At 32.1% G+C, this 9838-nt stretch overlaps 2 protein-coding genes across 2 annotated transcripts; one reads left to right on the top strand and one right to left on the bottom strand.

Annotated features, from left to right (window-relative positions):
• Positions 1-1020: 1020 nt before the first annotated feature.
• LOC121213917 (zinc-finger homeodomain protein 5) lies at positions 1021-2813 on the top strand. The gene is made up of 2 exons (XM_041087257.1): positions 1021-1351; positions 1454-2813. Exon 2 carries the CDS (start codon positions 1714-1716, stop codon positions 2557-2559), a length of 846 nt encoding a protein of 281 aa, XP_040943191.1. The 5' UTR covers positions 1021-1351; positions 1454-1713; the 3' UTR covers positions 2560-2813.
• Positions 2814-5709: 2896 nt separating this feature from the next.
• On the bottom strand, positions 5710-6554 carry LOC121213916 (uncharacterized). The gene is made up of 2 exons (XM_041087256.1): positions 6121-6554; positions 5710-6027 (listed from the first exon to the last, which is right to left on the bottom strand). The coding sequence occupies exons 1-2, from the start codon at positions 6315-6317 to the stop codon at positions 5922-5924; spliced, it is 303 nt and encodes a 100-aa protein (XP_040943190.1). The 5' UTR covers positions 6318-6554; the 3' UTR covers positions 5710-5921.
• Positions 6555-9838: the final 3284 nt, after the last annotated feature.

Here is a 9838-nt window from a genome sequence, read left to right as displayed (position 1 = left end):
CCAAAGCAATACAACGTGGAAAAGTGCAGAGAGACAAATAAAAGGCATCGATTGCATCACGGAAAGGCAAAGACCTTGCTTGGGGGCAAGCGTGGTTGTTGCCAGACAGTTTGCAGAAATGCGCACCTTAAGCTCTTTTGATCATTCAAATCCATATATTTTCATACACACACTACTCTCAGGGCTCAGCACGAACAGGACAACAACTCTCCCTGTGGACCATCCCCACAGTTTTTTAACTTTTCACCCCTACCAGCATGTTTAAAAGATCTTTCTTTTTTAACTTGTAATGGAGTGTTTATTAGTTTCTGGAAACCTGTTCTATTAAGAAAAGTTGAGGTTTCGGGGAAGGATTATGGAGGAAGCAAAGGTATGTCGCATGAAGGGGAGTCACTGTACTTTATCTCCCTGTTTGCTCATTTGAGGGAGGGAGCTCAAGTGGGTAGATTTTGGAATCTTTTTTAACTCTAAAATTACACTAATCTGATTCCAACACCAGTTATTAGAATGGAGGAAAGTAGACCTTACCCCAAATATATTAATTAATTAATTTCTGTTCAATTTTAAGTGTTTTTTTATTTTTTTTATTTCACAAATTATAACTACTTTAATACAACTAACTTTTATTTTTATTTAATTATTTTCCACATAAGTTGAATTAGTAAATTTTTGGGATTTTTTAAGTGTAGCGACGATAATACAATTAAAGTCTCAATACAAGTGAATAGTATAAATAATTATAATGTAAAATCAATTAATTGTATTAAAAATAAATTAAAAATTAAAATCAAGTAAAACCCACGTATAAAAAATATATACACGTCAAATTATATATGATAAATACCCGAGTCAACTGAACGATGAACTAGTATACATATTTTAGAAAGAAAAATAGGGCATATACATTAGTCGTAGATTTTTTGTTTTAAAACCGGAGGGCAATAATGAAGAGTAAGTGGGACCCGAATGTGGCAGGGCGTGGGATAGGGATGAACATGACGTTGTCGGTTGTTTTGTACAGAGAAAGACTCCTTTAATCTCATCAGAATCTCTCTCTTTCTGTTTTTATTTTTAACACAAACCAAACTCCCCCTTTCTCTCTCTTGACTCTAAACATTGACTCTTTTAATTTTTCATTTTTTATTAATCTTTCCCTCGGCTTCAACACAAGCAACCAAGCTGTCGCTTGTTGGATATGTAGTTGGCTTGCTGGGGGCACAGAAGCAAACCCAGATCTTTAACCCTAAAACTCATACCCCAGATCCATCTTTTTTCTTTCATGGTGTCTTAAAGCCTTAAAAGCTGCTGCCCACTTGCAGTTTCTGCCGTTTGCTGGCCATCTCTTTTTTAGGTCTGTGTCTTTTGGTCCCATTTCAACTTTAATGTCTTTTGTTTGTTCTTTTTCAAGATATTGATTTCATCTCTCTCTCTCTCTCTTTCTTCTTTATCTCAGCTTACAGATGTTGTAACGGTTGAAATTAGCGGTATGGGTCGATGGATTTTGGCTGGATAATGCTAAATATCGGGAGGAATATAGGGGAAAAGGAAAACAATAAGATATCTACCCTAGATAAGCTTCTTGCATCATCATCATCATCACCGTCATCTCTTTTGATAACGTTTCAAAGTTTTCCGAGTTAGATGAATAGTTGAATAGTGAACTTCATTTTAGGCTCTTTATTTTGTGTTTTGTCGATAATTAGTTGTTAAACTATGGAAGTTAGAGGTGAAGAACATGATATTAAAACGCCAGTGCGAGATGGGAATCATAATGGTGATGCGGTTCTCACTTGCACTCAAACCCTAGACCAAGTTCATCGTCCCCAAAGGCAGCAATCACTTGGCCACGTTGGAAGATCTCCGAACCCGGATCGAATCGCCGGCGGCAGTGTTGCACCCATTTCAGTCAGTTCTAACACGAAGCCATTGGCGGGTGTCGTTAGGTATCGAGAGTGTCTGAAGAACCACGCTGCCAGCATCGGTGGAAACGTTTACGACGGGTGCGGTGAGTTCATGCCTAGTGGAGAAGAAGGAACACTGGAAGCGTTGAAATGTGCAGCCTGTGACTGCCACCGCAACTTCCACCGCAAAGAGGTTGATGGAGAGACCCAACAATTCGGGGGTAGGAGAAGCTTGATGCTTAACCCTCTTCAGTTGCCTCCACCATTGCCCTCTCCAACCATGCTGCACCACCGCCACCATCACCATCAAAAGTATACAAGTCCACCCAGTGCAATGGTTACACCAATGAATGTAGCGTTTGGTGGCGGTGGCACCGAGTCTTCAAGCGAGGATCTTAACATGTATCAGTCAAATCCGGAGGGAATGGCGGCAGCAGCACCCCCTTATGTTTTGTCAAAGAAGAGATTCAGAACGAAATTTACGCAGGAACAGAAGGATAAGATGTTGGAATTAGCGGAGAAATTGGGGTGGAGAATCAATAAACAAGATGAAGATGAAGTCGAAAAGTTTTGCGCTGAGTATGGGGTGAAACGGCGGGTTTTCAAGGTTTGGATGCACAACAACAAGAACGTGAAGAAGCCGCCTCAGGATCAGTAAGATTTCTTCTTCATAACCCCTATATATATAGACGGGGCAACGTACAAGATTAAACCAGACATTTTAGAGTTAAGAAAGGAGCTGGCCTTCATGTTCAAATTATATTTGTATAATTCTTCATTGTAAGCCATGGTTATGTCTTGGCAATTCAGCACCGTTCCAAACCCCCCCGCCTCCCAAAAACAAAGTAGTCTTGTATTAGTAATTAATTGTTCTTGTTTAAATTAATTATAATGGTAGTCTGTTTCTCATCATTTCAATCTATGCCCCCAACCCCATTGTTTCTGATAACACTGTCTAAAAAGGAACTATGACATGGGGCAAATGCTACCGAATGCGAATGCGTGTCATGTTTAATGCTGACTGAAAACTTGTGACTTCATTTCATGCACATTCATTCCATCCGTGATTAAAAAAATGTTTTATTTATTTAAAAATAGATAAAATATTCTCTATAGGTTAAATGAAATAGTAAATTAGTCTTTTTTTATTAAAGATTTTATCTATTTTTATTGTAAGAAACTGATTATATAATTATTTTGTCAGTCACACTAATTTTAATAGAAAAAATTTATTTACTTTTTTATCTAACATATAAAAAATTAATTTATTCATTTTTTTAATAAATGAGACAAAATACAATTAGACTCTTAATCTATATATTTTCATGATACTTTTGTAAGTTTTACAACCGTTTTTTTAATTGGGGGCCATTTAAGTTTTTGGCTTTTGATGTATGGTGATTGATATGAACCTTGCAGATTAAACAACAATGTCTCGGCATTTTTGTTTGGATTTTGAAACTATCTCTTAAATCTTAACTTTCAACATAAATTGTATGCCAATTTACCTTCTCTTGAATCTAACTTTCAACACAGATTGTATACATGCCTTCCCCCCTCAAAAAGAAAAAGAAAAACTACGGAATTAAATGGACAATACGCATCAGTGAGATTTTGACCCAACACATTTGTCCTGCTTGAATTTTGGTGGCATCTTTACACAACAAATGAAGCCAATACCCCTTTAACCGTTTAATATCTCCACCTGGTTTAATTTTATAATCCTACACGTTCACAACTAAAATTTTGGATTCAAATTTTGTGAAGGGAGAAAATATTTTGATGAAAGTTATTTATACCGGATATCATTAAAAGAGAGGAAACGAGAAAATGGCCGTAGTGACAAGAAAGTTGATTCACCTGTAACAGGTGGAGGTCGTAGTAAGGAAGGAGGGGGAAAGGAGGTTGCGTTAAGGTCTATATCTAAGGTTAGCTGAAAATGAGGAAAGAGCTTCCTCATTCCATCATGCCTTGGGCTATTTATAGGGAAGAGTCTCTTATCCAATTATGCCATGTCATGGACTAAGCTCAAGACATGGGCTAAGCTCAATGTGATTAAACCAAATTGGTTGTTATCAATTGTAATATATCTGATATTCTCTTTACTGATATAGTATGCGGTTGTTAGATTTCAATAGTCTTAATGGTCTTCTCTTGATGAGTGCACACCTAATAATGAGTGGTCTAATAGGGGTCCCTTATCAGCGAGTCACTAAGAACGGGTGATCTTATGAGCGGTGTGAAGCATGTGGATGGTTGGTCATTATGACTAGCCGAGTGGTAGGAGGTGAAGGGCTATCCATGGGTGTTTCTCATGTTGTTATGATGCCATGCAATGTTATTAAAAATAGACCAAATTAGTCTGTTTGATCGAGAACCGACTGGTATACGAGTCAAAAGTAAAGAGGAGAACTAGTTAGCCTGTCAACTGATATAAACCGCGATTGAACCGTGAATCGATAAACCGGTTCAACTGATTTTTTTTATTTTGTTTTATATTTTTGGGACAAACCCAAGTAAAAAAAGAAGAAGAAAACGTTTCAGAAGACCAGATCCTTCAAGTAATGTAAATCTGTACGGCCTCTATTTTTTTGTTGCTAAAAACCGAATTATTTTCCGTTCTTCTTCATAGCTTAATGTTTGGGAATCCTCAATCCTTTGCCCATGAAATAGTTTTCTCAAGGTTTGAGTGAAAAGGGAAAAAAAGAGAGAAAGAATGAAAGATGAAAAAGGAAGCTGGCGGCAGAGGGAAATAAGAAGATGAAGTAGCAGAAAATAGTAAAAGCTATTTACGGTTTCTTTTCTTTTCTTTTCTGTGGATTATGGGCTTTATCTTATTAGTTGGGCTGATCTCTAAATTTAAAAGGCCCACTTTTTCATTTAAAGTTTTTTAAAAGTATTTTTTTAATAATTATTGTTTTAAATTATTGAATTGGTTTTGGTTGAACCGGGATAGAAATGATCGAACCGGTTTAATCAAGAATCGATGGTCTGATCAATTCAACCATCAATTCCGTTTAAAAAACATTGATCACACTTGACGAAGTCAGAAGGATGTACAATGGGACGGAGAATACACAGTATAAAATATAAAATAAAGAAAAAGAAGAAATTATTACAAAATTTTATCAAATATATTTTATTTAATTTTAATTATAAAATATATAATATATTTAAATTACAAATATAGATTGTTAATATTTAAAAGAAAAGAAGACTTTAATGGTACACAAATTTATTTTGCTATCTAAATTTGGCTTTATCTGTCCATAAAGAAATTGAGTATGAAAATATAAAAAAAAAATAGTTATGCCAATTTTCTCATAATGAAATAAAATTTTTGAATTTTTAAACAAAGGTAAAAATTAAAGTTTTGCTGTTAAAAAAATAGTAGTAAATAAAATAAAAATGATTTTATTTTGCAAAATAAAAACATAAAGTTACATATAATGAAAAGCATTATTAATTCAAATGTAATAGAAAATATTAAGTTAATAAAGTAACGTGACTTATAATGAAAAGTTTAAAAACTTTGGAAGGTCAAGCATATGTCATTGTGATTTATAAGGATTAAAATAAATTTGTTTTCAAAATTCATAGGGCAATAGAGCAATTTGACAGAATTTAGGGAAGGTGAGGGCCGTCAATCCCCACTAAATTTGCCACTGGACTCAGCTCTATAGTCAAATAGTAAAATTTGGATGTCCTTCCACCATTCCCATGCATGCAAAGGTCAATTTCAACTTTCATCTCCAAATTTTGTATATATAATCTTGGGTTTTTTAAGAGAGCAAGTTAACCAATGAAATGAAAAGATAAAAATATTGGCATTGTTGTTATTATTATAACATTTTATTAACAATGGGTTCAAACCACATAAAAGGTTTGATCGCAAAAATAAAAAATAAAAAGTACTGATAGTGATAGGGATAGTGCTTTTCCCATCAATCTCTATATTATAGGATGAGAACCATGCTTTGATATCCCATCTTAAACCAAGCTTGTGGCTACAGGTTCAGCTCAAACCTTGACTTCGGGTGTTTCCGCTGATGAGCTTGCTGGTGTTGGTGCTGGTTCCGATGCTGGTTCCGATGATGGTGAAGAAGCGAACATGCCCCCAATACCGCTGCACATCACAAATAAATTTCAACATAAAAGGCTTATGTATGTAATTACTAAAATTTAAAATAATGTTGGTTTTCATGGTTTCTTTTTTCACCTGATCTTGTCCTTAGCCCAATCGGTCCATGATTCATTGGAATTATCGTGTCCCTCATGACCTGGTGCCTCAGCTTTTGCAGCGTTTGATTCTGTTGATGCTGTAGGTGACGTTGCGGCGGTGTCACCAACGACGGAATGGATTGAAACAAGCACGATCATTGAGATCAAAACAATGACCAAAGCAATCTTTGTCATTTTTGTTTTTTATGTAAAAAAAAGTTAAAAGAGTAAAAGGGATAGGAATGAATTTATTTATGAATATGAAAATATTTAGTAAAATGTGATGGATGAATTTGAGATTGAAATCAAGAAATATTTATAGGGTTTAAGAGGAGATATGTACGAGGAATCCATAGGCATAGGTGATTGGTGACCCAACACGAGTTTAACTGTGAGATAATTTCGAAAAAATCAATTCAAACTTCCATTTCTATCGGTCTGGTTTGCTTATGAATTTCGTATAAATATCATCAAAATTTCGATTTTTCATATCAAATCATTTTACCAACATGCTATTTCCGCTCATGTATCAAAATTACCAAAATTAATCAAATTTAATAAAAACTACCAATTAAACTAGAAATCATGTGTGTTTCAATTAATAATAAAAGATAAGGTTTAAAACTAATAATAATTACATATATGCAATATGTAAAATATTAAAATAAAAAATTAGTTTATATTGTGAGCAAAAAAAATATTAAAATAGATAAATACATCATATTAAGAATATTAAATTCACTCTAATTGTTTATCATGATAGTGCCATTTTTTTAGGTGGTATTGAGTTGAATTGGAATACCAACTCAATTGACGACATTATCAATATATACAAACAATGTGTGTGAAACTATTTGTAATAAAATTGAAATGTATAAAAATGTTAAATTTTGATAGAAGTGGTAAAAAAGGTAAAAGTATAGCAAAACCCCCGTACTATACCCTACATTGCATTTTAGCCCATTTAATGAAAAAAATGAACAAATTAGTCTATGTACATTAGATGAGTGAGCAAAATAGCTCCTCCGTTAAAATTGCAATGTTAAATGTTTGTTTTGATATTTATATATAAGGAATAATAACAAATTTAGCCCCCAACATTTATACATTTATTCAATTTGATCCATACTCTTTCATTGGAAGAAAATTAGAAATTTTTTAAACTAATAAGGCTAAAGGGTTAAAAAGGCCTTAGTAAAAAATTAAAAATAAAACCAATTAAACCCTTTTAAAATTTTAAATTTATTTAAAAAATCATAAAAATTATAAACTAAATTTATTAAAGAAAGTAATAAAAATTTTATTAAAAAATACCAACATTGACCAAATAAAATAGCAGAGTCAAAAAAATTTTAAGTCTTATAACCATTAGATTTTAATGGGTCGGTATTGATATTTTTAATAAGAATTTTATAATTTTAATAATTTTTAATTTTTAAAAGGACTTAATTGATTTTTTTAATTTGTTACTAAGGTCTTTTTGACCCTTTAGCCTTATTATTTTCAGAATTTTCTAATTTATTTCCAATAAAAGAGTAGGGGTCAAATTGAATAAATGTGTAAATGTTAAGGGCTAAATTTATTATTATAATTTATATATAAATACCAAATTTTAACAGCGGGACTGTTTTACTCACTCATCTAACGTACAATAATGACTAATTTCCCAATTTTCAATAGAGAGGTTAAAATGCAATCCAAGGTATAGTATAGGGGGTTTTGTGGTACTTTTATCGATAACAAATTATTTATAAATGCTGGTAGCCTGGTTCTGAATCTCAACATTTACAATTTTTTATTGGTTTATTAAAATAACTTACTTAAAATATGTAAAATTATTTTATTAATTTCTTTAAATGAGATGGTGTTGAGTTGACTCTTACCACTAACTCAATCACACACTTCAATAATAGTATAAATGTTATATATAAGTATTATATCAAAAAATAATATATATTATCTATTAAACATAAGGGTAAATTACACTGTTGATTATCCAATTATTAGTAATTTTTTGTTTTGATCATCCAATTCTAAAAAAAAATACAAAATAGGCACTAGCATTATCGGTTTATAATGTTTTGACTCAATGATGGATTGATGACATGAAATATTTGTTAGAACCAAAAAACTCTAGTATAAACTTAGAATCGTAAATCAGGATATGTTATGTCAGATCACTAAGAACAAAACTAGATGCAGAAGCGTACTTAAATCAATCGATATCTTGAAATCTTCAAGTCTTGTGGTTTTGATCTTCCAAATTGACACGCAAATGTCTTAGAGAATGTGACTTTTTTTTTAATGAAGATGAGATGTCTAAAAAATTATGTATGTGTAATTTAAGGATCATGTATATAACTTTTGCACATTAACCTTAATTTTTTATTAGCCCATCATTAATTATAAATTAGTTACTAGAGTATCTACACATATTTGACTCATACTTTATTTAATAACTGAAGCCCAATAAGTCTTAGCCGAATTAGATCACTTTTAATTTGGTCTAACATTTTACAATAGTAAATAATAACATGTAATTATTCTTATTATATATTTGATGTCCATATGATCCAACAATCTCTCACTTGGACCACATACATATACTAATTACATTATAATTACATGTTATGAGCTCAAAACCTTACTATCATATCAAAAGGCATTCTGAACAATCTTGTCGATTAATTATGTTAATATAGAACCAAGACGACTTTTGTTACATATATCTTAACTAAATTCATCACTAATCACATACATTAACACAACCAAATGACATAGATCAAGTATGGATATGTAGCATGGAAATTACATACAATGTGATCTAAACATGTCTATTTACAACTAGTCCTCCTTAAACCTTAGTAAGATCAAGTTTTACCAAAATCAAATTGTGAATAAACCAAATAAACCTTATTTCTGCAGAAAATAACCTTAAGATACATATAAATTGAAATAAATGAAAATGTGTCTATAGCATAAAAGCATTTAAAATTATAAACTCCCAACTAAAACCGAATATCCTAAAATGATGGTACATCCATATGAGCAATGTGCCCATAAAAACCTTGGGTGGTAGTCACTTAGTAAACGAATCCACAATCATTAAGTTTGTCTCAATATTCTTTATAAGCACTTAACCACTCTGGACGCTTACTTTAATAACTATGAATTTAAAGTCTATGTGCATTGGCTTTGATGTCCTTCTACTGTAATTGGAATAAAGAATTGTCATTTATTGTCACAATTTGCAGCCTAGTGATAAAATTTTGCATCCATTTCCATCTAAATTAAAGTTTGTATACCGGACAATCTTTAACTTATCAACCTCTGATACATGAGCATGTAATATTTTGTTTTCTAAATATGATATATGAATCGTTTGGCTACTTTCCAATTATCCATGCCCGAATTGCTCAAATATTTGCACAACATCCCAACAATGTATGCAATATATGAACGCATACAAACCTAAACATACATTAGACTCCCCCTAATACTAAAATGTAGGTATTTTGTTTGCATTTTCATAAACTCAAAATCATTCTTGGGGCATTGATTAAGACTACGCTTACTCCTACTGAACTTGTGATATATACAATCATTAACTAAAGTCATATTGAAATCAAATGTGATAATCACTTGGTGAATATTGTAATACCACAAACAAGAATCATGCTTAAGCCCATAAATGAACTTCTTAATTTGCAAACCAT

The sequence above is a fragment of the Gossypium hirsutum genome, chromosome D01 (assembly GCF_007990345.1).
Source record: "Gossypium hirsutum isolate 1008001.06 chromosome D01, Gossypium_hirsutum_v2.1, whole genome shotgun sequence".
NCBI classification, from domain to species: Eukaryota; Viridiplantae; Streptophyta; class Magnoliopsida; order Malvales; family Malvaceae; genus Gossypium; species Gossypium hirsutum.
This window is presented reverse-complemented; position numbering and strand designations above follow the sequence as displayed.

Bases quoted from the DNA above. Each gene is read 5' to 3' on its own strand.
- LOC121213916 (XM_041087256.1), bottom strand. From the start codon at position 6,317: ATGACAAAGATTGCTTTGGTCATTGTTTTGATCTCAATGATCGTGCTT. The intron at 6,028-6,120 runs GTGAAAAAAGAA...TGTGATGTGCAG, and splicing joins TGGGCTAAGGACAAGATCAG to CGGTATTGGGGGCATGTTCG.
- LOC121213917 (XM_041087257.1), top strand. From the start codon at position 1,714: ATGGAAGTTAGAGGTGAAGAACATGATATTAAAACGCCAGTGCGAGAT.